The sequence below is a fragment of the Mirounga angustirostris genome, unplaced genomic scaffold, assembly GCF_029215605.1.
Source record: "Mirounga angustirostris isolate CCGP_5_RB_7025 unplaced genomic scaffold, mMirAng1.0.hap1 SCAF_10, whole genome shotgun sequence".
Taxonomy (NCBI): domain Eukaryota; kingdom Metazoa; phylum Chordata; class Mammalia; order Carnivora; family Phocidae; genus Mirounga; species Mirounga angustirostris.
In genome coordinates this window covers 19530149-19552703 of record NW_026991718.1, presented here as the reverse complement: position 1 = coordinate 19552703, position 22555 = coordinate 19530149, and the positions used below count along the sequence as shown (strand labels likewise).

General features: G+C 50.7%; 1 protein-coding gene across 4 annotated transcripts in view; it reads left to right on the top strand.

Moving 5' to 3' along the window:
- Nucleotides 1-643: 643 nt before the first annotated feature.
- ADCY3 (adenylate cyclase 3) overlaps nt 644-22555 on the top strand; it is a 77066-nt gene continuing 55154 nt past the window's right edge. Inside the window, exons 1-2 of one of the 4 annotated variants that reach the window (XM_064571933.1) lie at nt 644-1656; nt 2124-2974. In XM_064571933.1, the coding sequence (XP_064428003.1) occupies nt 2300-2974 (675 nt within the window). In that variant the 5' untranslated portion in view covers nt 644-1656; nt 2124-2299. Of the gene's footprint in view, nt 1657-2123; nt 2975-3799; nt 3918-22555 lie in introns of those variants that run through there. The other 3 variants (XM_045884199.3, XM_045884198.3, XM_064571934.1) reach the window with 3 other exon arrangements.

Genomic DNA, 22555 nt, shown 5'->3' with positions numbered 1-22555 from the left:
TGGTAATCAAAGCCCTGACAAGTTTGGACTGAGGTTGGCAGCGTTTCAGAATTAGTATGAGGGACGGACAGAAACAGGTATAATAGGGTCAATTCCCTGATGAATCTATTTCTGAGGGATGGGAGTTGACTGAGGCTCTGGAAAGGGCATTCATGGATGACTCTCAGGAGCTCGAGGAGTCATCTCCATCCAGGACCTGGATGGCTGAGTTTCTCTCCTTTCTGACCGGTTTCTTCTGCCCTCCTTAAGGGAGCCCATTCCTTACTGCTGCTGGCTCCTCAGCACCCTGCCCCCCCACCACTACACACACCTGCGTTGTTCCCCTTTCCCTTTATCTAAATTCTTAAAGCCTGTGGTTGATCTTGGCAAGGTGTTCCGTCAAAGCCAAGGAAAGGAATTTATACTACGGTGTAAGAGACTAATAGGCTTAACCATTCACAGGAGCATCTGAGTTTTTAAGGAGAGTTTGTAAATTCAAACCCATCTCAAACAGGTGGAATGTGCACGGGAGATCTCTTGCAATTCCACGTGCCAGGTGCCTACCGGGCCACTCCCACCCTCGTCCTTCTCGAACAGAGCTCAGCTGCGGGTCGCTCTGCGGAAGGCTCGGGCTGCCAGGGTGGGCGGGGACACTTAGGCCCGGCGCGTCCGGCGGGGCAGGCGTCCCCAAACCTCAGCCCCGGCCTCTCCTCTCCGGGCCCAGAAGGAAGCCGCAGCGAAGGAGGCGGCGGCGGGGGTGCCGCGAGCGCGCCTCACCTGCGGGAGGCGGGAGGCGGGAGGCGGGAGGCGGGAGGCGGGAGGGCCCGTCCCGGGCTCTCCTCCTCCGACAGCCGGCCTGCCGCGGGGCAGGCGTCCGCTCGCCCATCCTTCCTGCCCGCCGCCCGCCCCGGCGCCTCCACGCAGCCGCCGCCGCCAGCTCGCCGCCCGGTGCCGGAGCGCGGGGCCACCGGGGCCCCTCCGACTCTCGCCCCCGCGCTCCTCCGCGCCCTTCTCCTCCTTCCCCGCGCCGGCGGCGGGGCTGGAGCGGGGCGCCCCCCACCCCCAACTCCGGGACGCGCTCGTCGAGAGGGCGGCGACTGCGGGGAGGAGGGGCGCCGCCCGCCTCCCGGGGCCTGGAGCGCGCGTGGCCCGGGAGCCGCCGGCGCCGCGCGGGGACTCACAGTGCAGCGCGCTGCGCCCGGACTCGGCTGGCTCCGCTCGGCGCGCGGGCGGCCCACGGGATGCTGGCGGGCTGCCCCGGCCTCGGCCCGCGCTCCCGCCCGGGAGGGCCCCGGGTGCGCCCCTAGCCGCGCCGCCGCCGCCGCCGCCGCCAGCGCGGGGGCGAGAGGGAGGGGTCCGGCCGCGCCGCGAGCCGCAGCCCCAGGGGCGGGCGCCCCCCGATTTTCCAGCCCCCGCCGCCTCCTTCCTCCTGCGGCTGGGCGCCCGCGGATGCTGAGGGGCAGCCCCGCGCCTCTCCCTGCCGGGTTCCGGGCCTGACGGCGGGGGCCTCGCGCTCCGGCCGGGGACCGGGGATCGGGGACCGGAGACCGGGGCCGCTGGCGGGGCGACCCCCGGGCGCGCTGAGCCCTCCTGCCCCCCGCCCGCCACACGCGTGACCCAGCCCCGCAGCCCGCGCAGGGACCGGCCGGACCACGCGGCTCCCGAGTTCCCGCACAGGTAAACGCTGGGGCAGGCCAGCCTTCCGGAGGGCAGGTAGTGCCCCGAGGTGGAGAGCCCGAGCCGCCAAGGGTTGGGTGGGGAGAGGAAGTAAACAGAAGGAAGATTCAGGAATCCCCGGGATGGTTCTGGCTGCTCTCGGGCACGCTTTATCTCCAGCTTCTAAGGCTCGGGCCTGGCGGCGTTTTAGGTGAGGAAGTCAGGGACTGAGGGACGGACCGGAGTGCGAGGGATGGAGAGGTGGCCAGGCCTTTCGGCCAGCGGGGACAGGAAACCGGCGAGGACAGGACCGGGGGGGGGGCGAGGGGGGTCGGGCGGTGGCGTGAGCGTGGGGGTGGCTGGAGAAGGCTCTGGTGCTGGAGCCTCGTGGCGCAACGATCCTCTCCGGAGGGGTGGGGTGGGTGCCGAGAAACCTGCGACAGGCAGGAAGCACGGGAGGTGTTTCTACTCAGCGGGGTCCTTCTAAGTTCCAGATGAGCCGCGCTACCTGTGCCCTGGAGATCTGCGCTGCGTCGCTGCGGGAGGTGGCCGGCCCTCGGTTGTCGCCAGCTCTCCCAGAGCCCTGGTAGGTGGCCCATTGCAGAGCCCTCCCCCCGTTCCCCGTCCACTTCTCCTGGGCCGGTAGAAGCAGACAGCAGCCGGGATGCCGAGGAACCAGGGCTTCTCCGAGCCCGAGTACTCGGCCGAGTACTCCGCCGAGTACTCGGTCAGCCTGCCCTCGGACCCTGACCGCGGCGGGGGCCGGACCCATGAAATCTCGGTCCGGAACTCGGGGTCCTGCCTCTGCCTGCCGCGGTTCATGCGGCTGACCTTCGTGCCCGAGTCCTTGGAGAACTTGTACCAGACCTACTTCAAACGGCAGCGCCATGAGACCCTGCTGGTGCTGGTGGTGTTCGCGGCCCTCTTCGACTGCTACGTGCTGGTCATGTGCGCCCTGGTCTTCTCCAGCGACAAGCTGGCTCCCCTCCTCGTGGCCGCGGTGGGGCTGCTGTTGGACATCGTCCTCTTCGTGCTCTGCAGAGAGGGGCTGCTGCCCGACCGGGTCACCCGGAAAGTGGTGCCCTACCTCCTGTGGCTGCTGATAACGGCCCAGATTTTCTCCTACCTGGGCCTGAACTTCGCGCGAGCCCACGCGGCCAGCGACACGGTGGGCTGGCAGGCCTTCTTCGTCTTCTCCTCCTTCATCACGCTGCCGCTCAGCCTCAGCGCCATCGTGGTCATCTCTGTGGTCTCCTGCGTCGTGCACACGCTCGTCTTGGGGGTCACCGTGGCCCAGCAGCAGCAGGACGGGCTGAGGGGCATGCACTTGCTGAGGGAGGTGAGTCCCACCTGGGGTCGCACCCAGGGGCTTCCCTTCCTGCTCTCTTCTGCTATGGCACCAGTTTCCGGGGGTGGGGTGACACTGTTTTCTTTGCCCTTGAGTCCACATGTGTTGGGGTGGTGGGGGTGCCTCTGGGAATCTCAGCTGCTTGTGCAGGAAGACCGTTTCTCCCTCAACCCCCTGGCTTTGCACTAGAGCTTTCTGTGCTGGGCCTGAGGGAGTGGAGGATGTCAGGACATCGGGCCTCAGGGCCACCGTGTCACCTGTGTCCAGCCCACGTGGGCGGCAGGAAGGCCCACGAGGCCTGGTCGCGGGGCGGCCATTGTCCCAGCCGGTCCCTGCCCTTGATCTCTTCCGGAAAGACCTCTTGTGGGGAAAGGAGCTCCCTTGGCTTGCGGTCTCCAGCCTGTCATTGGCTAGCTTCAGCAGTTGTCTGACTTGTGTGGGCACAGTGCCCCTCTGTCAAGTGGGGACTGTCTGTCTGTCTGCCTAAGTGGTGGTTGCCAAGGTCAGAGGGAATGTGGGTGAAGACGCACTAGGAGACACGAAGGTGCGATGGCCCTAGATCCTGCTTGAGCTCAGGGGGTGTGGAGCACTTAGATGATGTGAGGTGTGCTGTGGGGACCCAAACGAGGACAGTCGTGCTCACCACAGCGGGGGAGGGTCGACTGGTCCTTTGAGGATGTGTTTTGCTGGAAGGGATGGAATTTGGGCCTCAGCTTAATTAAGAGCCTTGTGCCCCCACCAGGAGCCAAGCCTCTGTAGGTGCTGAGGGGCTACAGAGACTGGGAGATGTGATTCTCAGCAGCCACGTTCATCCAGTAACCCATCTGGAGGCGTTTGTCGGGCTTCAGAAATTCCAGCCTTGTGGCCTGTCTGCTGCCTCCTTTAGTCGTGAGCCCAGAGATGACAAGTGACCTGCCCAAGGCCACATAGGCAGGTACGGTAGTCACATGCCTGGAGTGTCCATTTCTCAATTCCAGTGTTAGCGACCGTCCTACTTTATCACGACGCTGGCTGCATCTCGGCCAAAGCCATCATCCTTGTCTTTTGGGCTTGAGGGCTGAGTCTCTAGGGGCCCCGTGGTGCTGTAGGGAGTTGATGCAAGAACCCTGTGGGGCTCGTCCCATTGCCTCCCAGTCGGTTAGAGGAAAACACAGGTTTTCTATTTTAACTTTTTCCTGGTTCGTGGACCAAAATTCTTCCTGTTCTTCCATTCTGGCTCATGCACTGTCCTCACTCAGGAAGCTTTGTGCTTTTGTTCTGCAGGAGTCCAGCCCTGGGCTGGTGCATGTGGACCATGTGGGTACACCGACGGTTGTTCCTTTGTTTTTCTCCCAGCGCCGTGTTCACATAAAGTGACGATCTGCCATTGCCGTCTTGACTTCTGGGTTGGTGGACTTTCGCTTATGCTTCTGCCAGTGAGGGGCCCTGCTGGGAGCGGTCTGGGGAGGAACGGCAGGAGCCATTCTGCTTGGAACCAGTAGGAAGCGCAGCCTGGGGCAGACAGGCGGCTGGACATGGCAGCATTTGGGGTCTGTGATCCGACCCTGAACCATTCCTTTCTACTGAACAGTCACTGCTGGCATTTTCCTCTCTGCTGGGGGGCCCCTGGACCACATGAGTCTCCCGTATGCTTCACTGCCCACTAAGGGAGCGAAACAAAAATTCTCTCCTTTGGAGCCTTGGATGCTTAACTCATGATTGCTGGTGTCCTGTGGGTACTATTAAGAGGAGACAAAAACCCGAAAAGATTAGGAAACAGGAAAAGAAATAAGTAAATAGAAGATAACCATGTTAGCATCCCAGGAGAGCATGGCCTTGACGTGGAGGCAGGGCCCTCGATGTGGTTTTGGGAATGGAGGGGAAGGGGGAGGTGGCTCTCGAGGTCCGTTTGGGAGCCTGGGATAGAATGCAGGAGGCCCCGGCTTTCAGTGGGCTGTGTTCCAGAAGTTTGAGTCACTTGTTTGGAACTACTGTGACTTTTTAAAAGGTGCCTGGGTTCCCAGGCCCACTCGGCAAAGTTTTCCTTAAGTCACAGAGTCCCTGCCTTCAGTATTTCTGGCTGTGGTGGAAATTCAGCCCAGGTGTGCATGTGGTGTTGCAAGGACACTGCATCCAGGTCTCCTCCGGCTGTGGAATGAAGCCACACTCACCTGCCCACTGCTTCTCTGGGCCCGTGTTACCTCCTGGGAGGGGGGCACCATCAAGGGTAGGGTGGGCCAGGGATGTGAGGCTGGGGTAGTCGGATGCCCAGCTAGGGTGACACCAGGCACGTACTCCAGACCCCAGCACCCCCTTGCTTTTCTTTCTCTTGCCTGCAGCCTCCCCTTTTCTTTTTCTTGGCTGGAACCAACAGGTAATGGGCAAAGGATTCCCTCCTGGGCCTGTGGGGGGTGAACTAGGTTTCATGGTTAGAAGCAGACACTGGATTTGGGGCTTTGGGAGTGCTTCTGTTGCTGCTGCCTTCTCTGCACCCTTCATTCTCTCAAACCCATGCTCTGTTCTAATGGGGGGTGAGGATTGACAGAGGGATGGTGGGGGGACCCTCAGGGTAGCCTGACTGTCCGCAGCAAGCCATCCAGCCTGCCCCTGGCTCTTCTCATGGGAGGCAGGCAGGTTGGGGTTCTGACAGGAAGAGCAGGTGGAGTCTGGCTGTCAGGTGGTGTGTGGGATTGGGGTGTTGCTGGGGCTTTATTAGTGAATGAGTGAATATGACTGAGCAATAGGTATGGGCCTTTCACCTGCAGGGTCTGGGAATGACAGGAATCAGACCATCGCAGCCAGAGACTGGGGTGTAGGGGAGCCGGGCCCAGGAGGAGCAAGATGCTGCTGGCAGGGTTTCCCCACGTCCCTCCCCTGGCCTGGGTCCTGGCACCTGGCACCGCTGGGCCTCTTATGGCACAGCTTGCCTTCTACTGCCACCAACTGTCCTTAGGGTGATGTGATGGAGCAGGAGGGGGTCAAGGGCAGGACCAGGCAGCAGCTCATGGGTGAAGATGGGTGGAGGGGCAGAAAACGCAGCCAAGGTGATGGGGAGTGTTCCTGAGGCCAGTGGGCCATTCCTGAGACCCTTGATGCTCCCACAATCTATTAGCATCTGATGGGGTTGTTAAAGCAAAGAGTCTGTGACAAGTTAGGGGCAAGGAACAACATTTGCAAAATACCTTATTGCTTTATTTCATAGCAGAAAGGCTATTTGGAAGCAAAATTTCCTCTTGGAATTAATAGCCTGTTAAGACCTTTACTTACAAATTAGAACATGTTAAAGCTGTGGATGTGTAATTCCCCTCACATGGACCAGTGACCTAGACCGTTCACCCCGTGAATGAACATTTGGCTTCGAGGGGCTGGAGGCAGCCACAGTAAGGGCATCGTGGGAGGGGCTGATGCTTCCAGATGCCTTCATCAGCATGCTGGAGTTTAGGGTTCTATATACATCATCCCATTTGATCCTGGATTGTTACTGGCTCCATTTGACCAATGAGGAAACCAAGGCTCGGGGAGGTTGAGGGTTGATGGAGGGGCTAGATAACTGGGGAGGGTCACTGGTGGGTGAGAAGGTGGGTGCAGGGGGACGGGATGGGACGTATCCCGAGGCTTCCCTGAAAGCCCCTTTCTGTGGAATGTGGGCCTCTGGGCCTCTGTCCTGCTTCTCTGGCTGCCCCTAAATGTCTCTGCTCAGTGGTGGTGAACAAAGGTGCCAAGAAGTGCGGGGCCCAGAAATATCACAGGAGGCACCCCTCTTTCTTCCCCTGGGATTTGGCCACAAGGAGGGAGAAGCCCATGATGGAGTTTTCCTGTTGGGACCGTGGCAGGAGTATGTGAGAGATGAAATGTGATGAATTGGAACAGGAGCTGGGTGGAGTGGGGGCAGGAAGACAGCAGGCTGGGCTGGGGGCGGGGGGCGGTTCTGAGCAACCAGAGGCATCGAGGTAAGAGAGGGGTGCAGGAAGTGGGGCAGCAAAGCCAACCCTGGATCGGCCCTCTGCCGCCATCCCAGAGCAGGACAGAAACGGTCATATCGCCCCCCTCCGCCCCCCAAAGCGCAGAGTGTGCAGGTGGGCAGGTTTTAGGAATCTGAATAATAAGGAAAGGCCTAGAAGGGGAGGGGAGGCATCAAATCTAACTGTGGAAGAACAGTCAATTATCGAACATGTAAACACCTTTGCAGCAAGTCACCCCCTCAATCCCGTCCCGGGTCACGTTTCTCTGTGGCCTTTTTGGATCCTTCTCTATGTGGAAACAGCTTTTCCAGTATGTCCTTGTCCTGCATGTGGGGCGGGGGCTGGCCGGCCCTGCCTCTCACCACATTGCCTCACTGAGGTTTTGCCATGAGTATCCAATCCCTTGTGTTTATTTTAAATCCGCACTTTATCATTAGTAGGCTTTCCTGGAGAGGAAACCAGAGCCCGGGGCTGGGCCACTGGTGGGTAACTGGGTAGCAGCAGGGCCGATCAGACACCAGTGTCCATGCTGGGGTCTCCCCTTGCCCCCCTGCCAGGTCCGCCTTGTGAGTGGGTACACCTTGTATGTCCCCCCACCACCACTCCCACCTCCCCTCCCCTGTCCCCTCTTGATATGCACTCTCGATGGTAGGCTTCCCCGGGTATGATCCTGACCAACGCTCAGATGTGTGTGCTCAGGGGTCACACCCGCCTTCAGGGCCAGGCCCACTGAACATGGAGTGTACACGGGGTGCCCTCATTTACTGAGCTCTTGCTGGGTTTCAGTCAAGGAGCTCCCAGCAAGAGGTAGATATTGTTTTCATTTTACAGATGGGGAAACTAAAATGCATGATGAGTGACATGACTTGTCCAAGGCCACGTAGCTAGCAGGTGGCAGAGTAGGATTCAAACTCAGGTCAGTGGGATTCCAGAGTTCCTTTTCTTCTGCCATCATAAAAGAACCCCTTAGTTATCTTTCCTCAGAACCTATTGAGATAAAGTTCCAGTAGGGATAGGATCCTTGGTTTCTTAACTCAATCCTTTGAAGGAGCGATGTGGCGGAGGACAAGGTGTTTCCAGCGGCAGGCATAGCGCCTCGGATCAAGGAGCACAGCTGTCTGGGAGTTGAATGGGGCTTGCAACCAAGAGCCTGCAAGCTTCTGGGGCTACGGGAGCCTTCGTTATATTCCAGGACTGCGTATAACTGATGTGCACAAGGATGACCCGCTCATCAAGAAAATACTAGATTACATTTTGTATAAGATGGGGTGCGGTATTGCATTGTAAAAACATTTCTTGGTCAGAGTTGGGTAAAAACAAGTTTGGATGTTTTGGTTCTCTGGGAAACTCAACGTGGGATGGCCCATTTCTCAGTGGCCTTCCCAAACACGTATGTGTCCACGGACTGTGTGTTTCACTTACCCATTGCTGCGACGATCTCAAGATAGCTTACTGTCTCATTCTCTGGGTTGACTATGCTCAGCTGGGCAGTTTTTCTGTTTCCGAGGCACTGGCTGGGGTCACTCACTTGACTGTTGTGTTCAGCCATCGACATTCAGTGGACTTCTGTGTGGGAACCCTCTAGGGAAGGCCTTACATGTCTGGAGCCTCAGAGCCCCTCTGAGTGACCTCTTTGTGTGGTCTGCCCGGGCTTCCTCCCAGGCCTGGTGGTCTCTGAGAGAACGTGGAAAATACCTGAGTTTTTTAGAGGCTAGACTGGTCACCATGGTCAAAGCAGGTCACAAGTCTAAGCCGGATGCAAGATCAGGGGAAATTGATTCTACCCCTTGATGTGAGTGAGAGTGACACGTGTGTATCAGGGAGGGAAGGGATGGAGGGCAAGCGTCTTCTGAGGCTGTCCACAAACCAGGGGGCACCAGGTGAATGCCTGGGGAGAAGGGATGAAAGAAATCCATGAGTCTGGGTGGGGTACAAAAAACACCGTGTGACCACAGATGCTTCCAGAGTTAGAGAAGTGGTCCAGGGCAGGGCATATAGAACTTTAAGGCATTGCTTCTCTGTGAAATCCAATTTATTTGCGTGGGCTTTGCCTTGCTTTATGTTCTTGAGAAGAATTCATTCTCTTGTCAAACGTGCAGCCCCGCTCTGTCCAGGGCACTGTACCAGTTCCTGGGGAAGCTGTCCCTGCCTCCAACCACAACCCCAGCACCAGCCCTTTCTCTCCATGCATCAGCCAGATTGGCAGCCTGGCTCTATTATTTGTATTCCCTTCCCAGGCGGTGGGAGTTTGCTCAGGTACGTGCTTCAGAAACATGTCGAATTTGTCTGTCTTAGCAGGTTGTCATTTGTCTCAAGGAGAGATTAAGACTGATAGAATTCCTTTTCAGCCCTTTGTGGTGCCTTGGTTATGACCGTCACTCTATAAATGTTGAAAACCTACATTCCTGCTTTGCTTTTACCTTTGTTTCCTTCCTCATCAGCTCATGGAGAGTTTGATAAATTTTTGTCTAGATCCAAGATGGGAATGTTCTAGTGTTAATCCAAGTGATTTGAGAATTTTTGAAAGCAAGATTTATATAACCTTTCGGGGGTGCTAGTAATACTCCTTTGCTGCTTGTTCTAGGAGAAAAGCAGCAACAGAGGAGGGTTCTTAGGAGCCCCCAAAATGAGTCCTAGATCCAGTTGGCCTAATTCTGATCTCCTCCTTGGACAAAAATGATTTGCGTGAGATAAAAGAACCCCTTAGTTATCTTTTGATAACTAAGAATGGCTGAGCAGAGTTAGAGCTCTTACCATCTCATCTCCTCTGCTTGTTCCTCCAGTTTAAGGAGAAGCTTCATTCCTTCCACCACCTCTCAAATATTTCATCAGGACTGCAAGCCTTGATCTAGTGAGAGTACACAGAGAAGAACACTTGGCCCCTTCCCTCAAGAAGCTCATAGGCTGTGGGACAAGTCCTGTTAGTGAGGACCTACCTAGGAAAACAGGAAGGCTTTTAAAGAGCTGGCCGTTGATCTGGGTTTTGAAGGATGAGTAGGAGTTTGCTAGGTGGAACAATGGGAATGGGGCTTCCCAGGCAGAGTCATAGGAGTTTCTCACTTGATTGGGACTGGTGAGCATTATTATGTGACAGGAGCATGAGTGGATGAAAGGAGCTGGAGAGACGAGTTGTAGAGAAGCTAGATAGCAGAAGGGCTAAAGGATTTTGGCTTTATTCAACGATGAGGTCCATTGAAGGACTTTAAGCAGGGGCAGATAGGATCTGATTTGCATTTAGAAGAATCATTCTGGTGGACTTGAGTGAGGCCAAGATTGATTAGGAGACTGTTGAGGTCATATGGGCATGATGCCAGGAGGGCCATCCAGCAACATGGAAACAGGCTGGAGAAGATGAGTTCAGTTTGAGGTACCCATGGGACATCCAGGTAGAATTATCTGATTATTCACTGGGTAATTATTGAACACCAGGCCCTATGTTCAAGATCTGGAGCTTAGAGATCTCTAGAGTTCCAGATTTGGGAATCATCAGCATTTAAATGGCACCCATCTCCATTGGGAACATGAGTTTTGCCCAAGGAAAGTGTATAGAATCAAGAGAGAAGAGGGCTTAGGACCTAGCTCTAGGGAATAGTCAGAGGAGAGGTCCCCAGCACAGAGCATCCATGCCCCACCCTGCTTTCTACCCAGGGTGTCGTGTCATCTATAAATCTATAAATAGTTTAACTTCTTGCTTACCAATATGGATGCCTCATTTCTTTCTCTTGTCTGGTTGCTACGGCTAGGACTTCTGGTACTAAGTTGAATAAAAGTGGCAAGAGTGGAGGGTGCCTGGTTGGCTCAGTTGGTTAAGCGACTGCCTTCGGCTCAGGTCATGATCCTGGAGTCCTGGGATCGAGTCCCGCATCGGACTTCCTGCTCAGCAGGGAGTCTGCTTCTCCCTCTGACCCTCCCCCCTCTCATGCTCTCTCTCAAATAAATAAAGTCTTAAAAAAAAAAAAAAGTGGCAAGAGTGGATATCCTTGTGGTGTTCCTGATTGTAGAAGAAAAGGTCTCAGTTTTTCAATATTGAGTAGGATGTTAGCTGTGCATTTTTCATGTATAGCCTTTATTACATTGATGTATGTTCCCTCCGAACCCATTTTGAGAATTTTTACCATGAACAGTTGTTGAATTTTGTCAAGTGCTTTTTCTGCATCTGTTGAAATGATCATATGATTTTTATCCTTCATTTTGTTGATGTGGCGTATTGTGTTGATTTGCAAATATTGAGCGATCCTTGCATCTCTGGAATAAATTTCACTTGATTGTGGCAAATGGTTCTTTTTAATGTATGGTTGAATGGGGTTTGCTAATATTTTAAAGATTTTTGCATCTATGTTCATCAGGGATATTGGCCTGTAATTTTTGTTGTGTCTTTGGCTGGTTTTGGTGTCAGGGTAATGCTGGCCTCATAGAATATATTTAGAAGCTTTCATTCCTTTTCTACTTTTTTGGAATAATTTGAAGAAAATAGGTATTATCTCTTCTTTGAATGTTTGGTAGAATTCTCCTGTGAATCCATCTGGTCCTGGACTTTTATTTTTTGGTAATTTTTTGATTATTGATTCAATTTTGTCACTAGTAATTGATCTGTTCAGGTTTTCTATTTCTTCCTGATGCAGTTTTGGAAGATTGTATGTTTCTAGTAATTTATCCATTTCTTCTAGGTTGGCCAATTTGTTGGCATATAATTTTCCACAGTGTTCTCTTACAATCCTTTGTTTTCCTGTGGTGTCATTTGTTACTTTTGTTTCTGATTTTATTTATTTGGGTCCTTTCTCTTTTTATCCTGATGAGTCTGGTTAAGGGTATTTCAATTTTGTTTATCTTTTCAAAGAATCAGCTTTTTTAGTTTCATTGATTTTTTTTTTTTCAGTCTCTGTCATTTCTGTTCTGATCTTCATGATTTCCTTTCTTCTACTCACCTTGGGCTTTATTCTTCTTCTTTTAGTTCTTTAGGTATAAAGTTGGACTGTTTGAGCTCCCTCCTGGCCATTTTCTGTCTGGTGTGTCTTCCTTCCTCTGATCAGGTATTTAGCCATTTCCTCCAGCAAAATTCCTCTGCGGTTGCTGAGAAATTTCCTTTGATTAATAATGAAGACTTTTCTTTTCCCTTTCCTCTCTTCAAGAACACTTTCTTTGTTGTAAACAGAACAGAAAATGACATGTTTGAGAAGAAATCCCACCCCACCCTTTACCCCCACTCAAAACCCCAAAGTAAGTGGACTGGATTTGAACCTTTGCAAGATTTCCCTGGTTGTGGTTTCTTGTTCCCATGTCCTTTCAGGACCAGTCCCTGTGAAATGAGTCAGATCGGCCAGCATAAGGCCAGGCAGCTGCCTCTCTCTCCCAGGTCTCGGGTTGGCTCTAGGTGGGCTTCTTGGCTGCCCCTGGAAGGCTGTTTCCCACTCAGTGGGACTGGGCTCTGGGTAATCAATCCCCACGGGCCAGATTCTGAAGAGACTGACTGATAAGCCCAAGGCTTGGTCACCAGCATGATGATGGTAGGTGGACCTTGCCATCCTCCCAAGGAGGAAAATACTATGTAGGTCCGTTATTTGGTACAAATTTACTGCAAATTCCTAAGAAACCAAATCTGTAATTTCCTGAAGGGGAATCTGAACAAGGGGCATCACAGGCTGCTGAGGGTGGGTCATCCTCTCAGGGTGGGTCATCCTCTCGGGCTGGGGCTGGGAGCTGCTCCTGCTGCCCTAAGGCCCGTTTCCCAGTGTTGGACGACTCTGTTAGACACAGTCTCCCTCTGATTGCCGGGAAGGAGCACAATTCCCTCTTCAGCTCTCTTTCTGAACTCCTACATGTGATTACAGTGGATCCTTCATGAGCACTCTGGGAAACACTGCCTCCCCTCCCCCTGCAAATTGGGAATGTGGCTTCTACTGCCCTCCTCTGGGAACAAATCTGGGACCCTGCCTCTTTATTTCAGGAAGGATCCAGTGTAACGTGGTTATTTTAGGGAGCATTTCCTCTCCCTTCCGTAGCATCTGGTCTCCGACCCAGCTGACCTCTACAGTTATAAACTAGTGTAGGGACCTTGGGAGACTGGCCTGCCAATGAGGTTTCTGCTCTGGGAATCCGTAAAGGCACTGGCTTCACTCATTTGACTCAGAGTACCTCCCGGCTCCCCAGCCTACCTGCTGTGAGCTCTTAGGTACGTTATTTCATCTCTCTGTCTAGCATCTACCTCTGTGAAACGGTTTAGTGTGGAGAAGAAATGCACTAACTTGTGTCCGTGGCCTGCCCCCGCAGGGCTGGTAGCCAGCCAACACTAGCCATACTTGCTGCCCCGGCTGGTGCTCTCATTATTCCTGGCTCCAGTGGAGAGGAATTTAGAGCAGCTTGGGCCAGTCCCAGGGGAGGGAAGAGCAGCTCCATGTTCCAGATGTCTGGAGGGCATCTTGGTTGGGTCGTTGGACACTTAACCCCCCTTTTGGGGGCGGGGAGGGGAGCTCGGTGACCATTTTGTTGTTGTTGTCCTGTTGCCTTATAAGTATTAGAGGGAACGTACTTTGCAGATGTTCCCATGAGGACAAAGAATAATTTTGATGCAGGTTTTTTTGTTTCGTTTTGTTTTGTTTTGCATCATAGCAGTGGCCTTTCTCTGTTTGAAGAGGAATGAATTAAGAGTAGGACATGGGTGGGGAAACACAGTGAAGAAAATCTCCAGAATGGGTTTGGCCTGGAGGCATATAAATATATTTTTCCATGGGGTCAAATCACTTGAGCCATGTGGCACTTGGTTTCTTTGAGAATAAAGGGGACCCTGGGGGCTGTGGGACATCCCGACTGCTCCTGGGTGGCCTCGCTGTGCTCCTCTCCACCAGCATTGGTGAAACCTCACAAGACTTCTCACTGGATTTAGGGCTGGAAAGGGTCATGGGGCTCACGGTCCAACTTGCAGGCTGTGGACTCCCCAATACATCCTCTAGTCTTCCGTTCCTCTGGGGCAGGGGAACTCCCTTCCCTTCAGAACAGCCTAATTGGTCTGAAGACGCTGTTAAAACTAGTTATAAAGGACATTTACATAGATCTTTAAAATACTTTGTTTGTTTGACAGAGACACAGCGAGAGAGGGAACACAAGCAGGGGGAGTGGGAGAGGGAGAAGCAGGCTTCCCGCCGAGCAGGGAGCCCAATGCGGGGCTCGATCCCAGGACCCTGGCATCATGACCTGAGCTGAAGGCAGACGCTTAATGACTGAGCCACCCAGGCGCCCCTTTAAAGTACTTTTTATCTGCTGAATGTCTTTAGTCCTTATACCTACTCTGAGTTGATATTCTTGTCTCTGGCATTATCTCTGGAAGAGAAGAGGGAGCAGGGACATGGAGTAAATGAGTGCCCAGGACCACACAGTGAAAATGCAGCGTAGGCTCATCTCAGGTCTTCTAGATCCAAATGCAGTGAAAGTGCTCTTACCTGATGAGACTGGGACAGGGGGCTGGTCAGTGAACGTGCGAAGTTCTGGTGATAGTACATAGACCAGAAAGAGTGATTTTCACTGTATGTGAAAAGGAATAAAAGCAAAACCTGGATGGATGGTGGTCAATGGATGACCTCAATACAGGGCGTTAAAAGCTGTGATTCCTCAGCAGGACCATCTGTGGGGCAGGGGGGTGGGCTTGGATGGGCCCTAATGGAACGTTTTGGGGTGAGAAGAAGTGTTCTGATCCATGATTATGGATGTAGTCCCGTAGCTGTATACATTTGTCAATACTCCTCAAAATACACACTTGCTGATTGTAAACGAGAATGCAATGAGGTAGAGCTTTTAAAAAGTCGGTAAAATCCAGAGATCACAAAGCAATTGTACATAGATACAATTATATGTATTTAACATTATTTTAATTGAACACATTTAGCTGTATGGTCGCTTGCTCATCTTTTGTTGAGGAAAAGATCTTTCCTTTCCATCCAGGTGCCCTCACTGGTGTTCCTTATAGCTAGGATATATTGTCTGTAGCTTCCAGTTTCCTTAAAAGAGGATTAAGAGTCAGTTGGAAATAACCTGGGTACAGAGTTTTAGATGTATTTTTTAAAGACTTTATTGGTCAGAGAAAGCACAAGCAGGGGGAGTGGCAGGCAGAGGGAGAGGGAGAAGCAGGCTCCCCCCGAGCAGGGAGCCTGACGCAGGACTCGATCCCAGGACCTGGAGTTCGTGACCTGAGCCGAATGAAGGCAGATGCTTAACCGACTGAGCCACCCAGGCTGCCCCCAGAGTTTTAGATTTTTAAGACTTTTTTTTTTTTTTTGGCCAAATTTTTGCTGGTATCTTGCTCACTTCTAATTTATCAGCAGTTTCTTTTAACTGCTCACTCAAAATTTTCCAAAATACTCACTTTACTTTTCTTAGAAACAATTGCCTTTTTTTTAAACTCAAATTTTATCTGTTTAGGTTATATTTAAATTCTGTAAATATGATACCAAAAAACAGCTGACATAACCAGGTTTGGGACTAAACTGCCCATGGGGAAACACTCCAAAAATTGGAGCAGAAATGCAGGAGTGTTCTAGAGAGAACCTGCCAGCTTCATAAGGCCAGTAGGTTTTAGAGAGCGATGGATGGTCTCGACTCCTCTGGAATATCCGTTCAGAGCAGTTCAGTGCTGTCCTGCGCTCCTGGCCTTTCTCTTTGAGCCCCTTCCTTCCCTCTCTCAGCGTCGGTTCCTGGTTGTAGTTTATGCAGAGAGAGCGACGCGCACCTGCCTCCTGTTCTGTCTGGCAGCCCCTCCAGTATTTTAATTCAGCCATCTCGCTGCTCCCAGTCTTCTCAGCCGAAACCACCTCACCTTTCCAAGAGGTCCTCAGGTGATGTGGCTTTTGGACCTTGCAGGATCCTGGGCCCTTTCTGCCTGCAGATCGATACGCTGCCCAGGAGTGCCTGCTCCTGCTGACAGACATTGTCCCCTGCCTTGCTAAGAAGCTGCCCAGCCTACCTTGTCGCAGGACACACGTGTTAGAGGCATCAAAGCTTCTACAGCTCTTCTTTAAGATTTGGTGGTGAGGGTGGTCTCTACTCTTGGAAAATTAAGGTATCCAACCTTCAGGAAAGAATTAGAGTCTCCATAGATAGTGTGATGTAGAGGAACGCACTGCTGCCAGGTGGCGGGACCGCTCTGTGGAGACTGTCGGAATGTTCCCCTGCCTGGCAGGTTGTGCTGTTTAAGGGAGTGGGGAGAAGGCAGAGGAGCCATTCCAAGGGACCATTCAGCTGGGGACTGCTGCTCACGGCTGGAGGGTGAGTTTGCCAACCCGGCCTGCCCGCGGCCCCTGGCCATGACCCTCTGCAGCCTGCACACCCCTATGCTGTCTCCTTTCTCCGTTGCTTCTCTGCCCCTGTGACCCACCAGAACAGCCAAGATGAGCACGATTTCCAAGTTAACCAGAGCCTGACCCGTCCCCTTCTTTGCCCTCTTTTCCTGCAGGGATGCTGCATGTGGTATTGATTACTTGGATTGTATAATTTCATTTGTATGTCTGCTGATGGGCGTCTGTTGTCCATCTAGCTAGTCATTTATCTTTTCACTCAGCCAGACACCTGTGGCTCTGGATCCATGTTTGTGCAAACATGTGGGGCTACAGCGATGAGTCACCTGGGGTCCTGCCTACAAGGGGCACCCAGCTTGGTTTATTAACACCAAAAAAAACGGTCTGAATATGGGCATGGCACAGAGCAGTCCCTCCATAAATAGCTGTTGAATGTTGATGCATGAATTATTAGGTCGAATCACATGAAATCACCAATATCCAACCACTTTCAATCTGTAAAAAATATATATATATTTCATATGGTTCAATCTAATATAAAGGTAATAAATGTGCCCATTATGGAAAGCCTGGAAAATACTAAATAGTATAGAAAAATATTACCCATGATATTATCCCTCAAGGATGCCTACTGGTAACATTGGGCCTCTTTTTATACATCGATAGATATGAAGATTGATTTTCCTCTGTGTTGTGTGAAATGCTTGTTGTAAGAAATGATTTGACCCAGGCAGGAGTTATAAAAAGTAACAGTGAAAGCCCCCCCTTCCTGCCCCTGCTCCCCTTCCCGCCCCTGCTCCCCTTCCCAGAAGCAGCCATCGCCAAGTGTTTGGTGTGTGTGTACTTCCAGAGAGCTTTCTATGAATTTGCATATTTATGTGAATATATGCACATTTAGGATTGAGAGATTATTTATACGTTTATGCAAATCACTGAAACGAACTCTGTGCTAACGCTCACCCGCTCCTGTCTGTCAGCCGGTTCCCTCCCGAAGTGGGGACATCCACCTGTGGCCTGCAGCCCTTTCCTCCTCCAGCCGGGAGGGCCCGCCCGAGGTCCACACTGGGGCCTCTCGTGTGCAGGTGTGGCTGCTCCTGGAGCTGAGGAAGAGCCAGGCTGCTGTGGCGAGCTGCTCCTGCCAGCCTCCATGTGACACAGCAAGGAAGACTCCCTCTGGGTCCCCCAGAGCAGCAAGGCCCAGCCCAGCCGGCAGATGACGGAGGTGGGGGTGGCTGGGGGTGGCCGGCAGCATCCCAGACGCACCTGCTGTGGCCCTGGTCCCCAGTGGTTTATTCCCTGGGACACTCAGAGGCACCCGCATCGACACAAATCAACTTGCAGGGCAAAAGAGAGAGAGGGTGGCAGTTTGTGCAGAAGGAGGCGGAGCCAGGAGGAGGGGAGCCGGGCTAGGAGCTGAACATCCAGGGCTTTGCTGGAGAGTTGGGGCTCTGTAGTACCCACATTTCTGGCAAGCGCTGACATCCTTTGTGTTTCTGACTTTGCCTGTTTCACCACTGTTTTGTCAGGGAACAGGAGCTGAATTCGAACACTCTGTGGGTGGCCCTCTGTGGGTGCTGGGGTCTTAGGCAAGCCCTCTGATGTTACGGAGGTTGGTTTGCTCCTCCCTAAGTGAGGAGGATAGAGGGGCACATACCTGATGAGTAAGAGCCAAATGCAAAGCCAGATGCTGGTGTTCCAGGGCTGGATCTGCTACTTAGCAGCTCTGTGGTCTTGGCCAAGTTGCTTAGTGTTGTCTGGGCCTTCTTTATTAAGCCTCGGAATGAGGGACCATAGGTAAAGCTCTCAGAGCAGCGCTTACTTCGTAGGTTTGCTGTGATGATGGTGACCGGCCCGCTGGGTGGTGGCAAGAACTGTATGAGACTATGAGGAAAGTACTTCGTAAACCACAAAGCCCTGTTCACATTGCAAGTGTTACTGTATGTTTATCTGTAACCATGTTCAACCACAAAATGTATCCCTGTGGAGAGGTGCTAAACTGCATTTTGCTGGAGTGGAATTTGCAAATTGAGCTGAGTTGAGGTTTGCATCTAAGAGGATCTTGTTCCTGCTGCTTTCTGTCCCCTGTTTCGCATGTTGCTTCTGCCAGGCGGGGAGGGCCTTGGAGAGGTTACGGTTTCCAGAGAGAAAATGCCGAGGCCCAGAGGGGAAGTCACTTGCCTGAGGTCGCACAGAGATGGTGTCACGGCCCCTATCTGTAGCCTTAGTCTCCTGGCTCCCAAGCCAGTACTCTTCTATCCGCTCAAAGAAGGGAGCTGATGAGCACGTGACACCTGTTGATGTGGTGAGGCAGGGACCTGTAACAGGTACAGGAAATGGGAGATGGAGGGTCTGTTCTGAGTATCCTGTGTGGCTCTGTTCCAGGAACTTGCGTGGAGATGGGAGAGCTTCAGAGGGCTGGGGGTGGAGGGGTAGGTGGGCACTGGGATATGGGGTGACAAGGGCGAGTGAGGGGTTAGTGGGGTGTTACGAGGAATTCATTCAAGTGGAAGACTACTGAGTATGTGGCTGTGTGAGGAAGATGATGTAAACAGGTGGTGGGGATGGAGGGAAGGCAGGTGACCTAGTGTGGGCACATTTGAAGGGGATGGTCTGGAGTTCTGTGCCTTGAGAGAGTTTCCAGTGTGAAACTGGGGTGGCCTCAGGCGTCAGATTTTTGCTGGGGAACTGCTCTCGGTTGCATGGTTGATCTTTTGTTTTCCCAATCTTGGGAATTATTTGCTGCCCTGGGGCTGGGGCGCTCTCCCCAGAGATCTGGAGCCAGGAGCTGTGAGGTTTCCTGGGACGTGATTACCTGCCCCTGCTCCCCTGGCTGTATAAGAAGGAAGTCAGAGGCTGGTGCGGTTTTCCCCCCAACTCCTGAGAGGCTGTATTGAGAGAGACTGATCTGAGAGTAAATACCCTTAGAGGTATTTCCTCTGGCTGAGAATAATTGACTTAATCTGCAATGTGGCTCATTTTTCCCTTTGGAAATAAGAGAGCTGCTGCCTGACTCACTCCTTCGTAAGACACTGTTGCTCAGCTTCTCCCTCAGGAAAGTCTCTCATACTCTTTACTTTTACTCCCAAGACAGAGCAGGGTCCAGCACCTTTCCTTCTCCTGGGTATGAGGGTGGGGCTCATCCCAAATTGACTGAAAGGACGTCCTCAAGCCCTCAAAGGGCCACTGTGACACACAAGACTTGTGAGGGTACAGAGAAAAAAACCTCTTTCTGCCCGATAGGGAGAGGGCTCATGGAGGAGGCCTTCCTGAGCTGGGCCATGAAGGGTGAATTCCACTGTGAGCTCTATATTAAGAGGCAGAGGCAATTTTTGGTGAGCAGTGGTCTAGAGGAAAAACACACACACACACACACACACACACACACACACACACATATATATATTAACAGAGATCCTTTGGAGAATTGGGTGAGATAGTAAGAGAAAAGTAGAAGGTAATTTAGGATCTGAGGTGGAGGACCTAGACAGCTATTTGAGATAGACTTGACTGCATTTTGTAGTCAATGGGGAGCAGTGCAGTCCCAGAAGGGAGGACAGAAAAAATATTTGAAGTAATGTCCAAAACTGTAAACCCACAGTTTAAGAAGCACAAGATAATTCAAATAAATACAAAAACTAAAAGAGAATCACATAGGACACCTGGGTGGCTCAGTCAGTTGAGAGTCTGCCTTTGGCTCAGGTCATGATCCCAGAGTCCTGGGATCAAGTCCCGTATGGGGCTCCCTGCTCAGCAGAGAGTCTGCCTCTGCCCCTCCCTGCTGCTCATGCTCCCTCTCTCTCTCTCTTTCTCAAAATCTTAAAAAAAAAAAAAAAAAATAGAATTACATCAAGGTGCATCATAATCAAATTGCTTAGTACTAGTAATAAGGAGAAACTAATAAAAACCAGAAAGAAAATGAAAAGACATATTACATAGAGATGAAAGAGAATGATAGCAGATGTCTGGTCCAAAATTATTCTAAGGCAGAAGACAGTAGAACTGAAAGATAAAAATTATCAACCTAGAATTCTATACCCAACAAAAATATCCTTCAGAAAATGAAGGTGAAATACTTTTTTGGGGGGGTGCCTGGTTGACTCCGTTGGAAGAGCATATGACTCTTGATCTCAGGGTCATGAGTTCAAGCCCCACACGGGGTAGAGATTACTTAAATATTTCTTTAAAAATACTTTTTAAAAGATTTATTTATTTTAGGCAGTGTGCACATGAGAGAGCATGTGCGAGTAGGGGAGGGCAGAGGGAGAGAGAATCTTCAGACTCCCTGCTGAGCGTGGAGCTTGACGTGGGGCTTGATCTCATGACCCATGAGATCATGACCTGAGCTGAAACCAAGAGTCAGACGCTCAACCAAGTGAGCCACCCAGGCACCCCAAGAAATACCTCCTTTTTATAGACAAACTAAAGAAAATTCATCACTAGCAGAACTATACTACAGAAAGTATTAATGAAAGTTTTTCAGGCAAAAGAAAAATGTACTGGACAGAAATTTGGATTGCACAAAGGAACGAGGAGATCCTAAATGGTAAATATGAAAGTTCTTTTTTCCTCATTTAATCTCTTTAGAAGACTGTCTAAAACAAAAATATGAAGAATGCACTGTGGAGTTTATAACGTAGAGGCAAGATGTAGGACAACAACAGCACAAGGGACAGTAGGGAAGAAATGACCATATACTGTTGTAATTCTCTTATACTTTAGGTAAAGAAATACTTGAAGTGTAAGTTAGAGGTGTGTATTGTAAATATCAGAGCAAACATTAAAAAAGCATAACATAAGTGTGGCACATAAGCCAATAATGGAGGTAAAGGAGAATGATAAAATCAAGATGGCAGGAAAAGAAACAGAACAAATGAGGCAAATAGACAATCAATAGGGTAGTTTTAAATTCAGCCATATTGATGAAAATATTAAGTATGTGTGATATAATGACTCCATTAATAGGCAGAAATTGTCAGATGGATAACAAAGAACCAACTACAAGCTGTTGTAAAGAAACCCATATTAAATGTAAAGACACAAATAGATTAAAAGTAAAGGGTGGATGGGGTGCCTGGGTGGCTCAGTTGGCTAAGCATCTGCCTTCGGCTCAGGTCATGATCCCAGGGTCCTGGGATCGAGCCCCACATTGGGCTCCCTGCTCCACGGGAAGCCTGCTTCTCCCTCTCCCACTCCCCCTGCTTGTGTTCCCTCTCTTGCTGTGTCTCTCTCTGTCAAATAAATCTTTAAAAAAAAAAGATGGAAAAAGATATCCCATGCGAACATTAATCAAAGGCAAGGTGGATTGGGTGGCTCTGTTAGGGGATACATAAAGACAATGAGACTTTGGAATATGGAATATTACCAGGGACAAAGAGAGACATTTCATAATGATAAAGGAGACAATTCATCAAAAATTCATCATAATCCTAAATACATACGTACCTAATACCAAAGCTTCAAAATACATGAAGCAAAAACTGACAGAACTAAAAGGAAGAATAGACAAATCCATAATATTTGAAGATTGCATCATCATTCTGTTACTGGTAAAACAGACAAATTAGTAAATATATGGAACACTTGAACAGTCTGAACAACCAGCTAGACCAAAGTGTTTTATAGAACCTTCCACCCTACAGAAAATGCATTATTTTCAGGTGCACTGATATGTTCATTAAAAAATGATTAAAAGCGTACAACAAAGTATGTTCTCTGACATGGATTGAAGTAGAAATAACAAATGTATCTTGAAAAATCACAAAATATTTGGAAATTAAACTGATACCTGAAGAACCCATGGGTCAAGACAGAAATCACAAGAGACATTAGAAAATGTGTTGAGTTAAATGAAAATATACCAAAACTTGTGCAATGTAGGCAAAGTAGTACTAAGAGGGAAATAAAGAAGGTCTAAAATCAATTACGCTTCCACCTTAAGTAGAAAAATCCAGAGTAAGAAGTAGGAAGTATTAAAAACAATAACAGAAAGTGGTGGACAAATAATAAAAATCAGTGGATTCAAAGCTGGTTCTTTGAAAAAGAACTAGATGATCAGGGAAATGAGAGCAGATACAAATTACAAATACCAGGAATGGAAATGGGAAAATGACTCTAGGTCCTACAGACATTAACAGAAAAATAATGTTATTATCTATTATCTACTATATGCCAACAAATTTGACAACTTAGACAAATGGAACAAATTACTTGGGAGACATAAACTACCAAAGTTGAGTGTCCTATATCCATTAAAGAACTTGAGCATGAACTTAAAAACCTTCTCCAAAGAGAACTCCAGTTCCACACGGCTTCAATGCTGAATTCCACCAAACAAAAGTGAAATAATATCA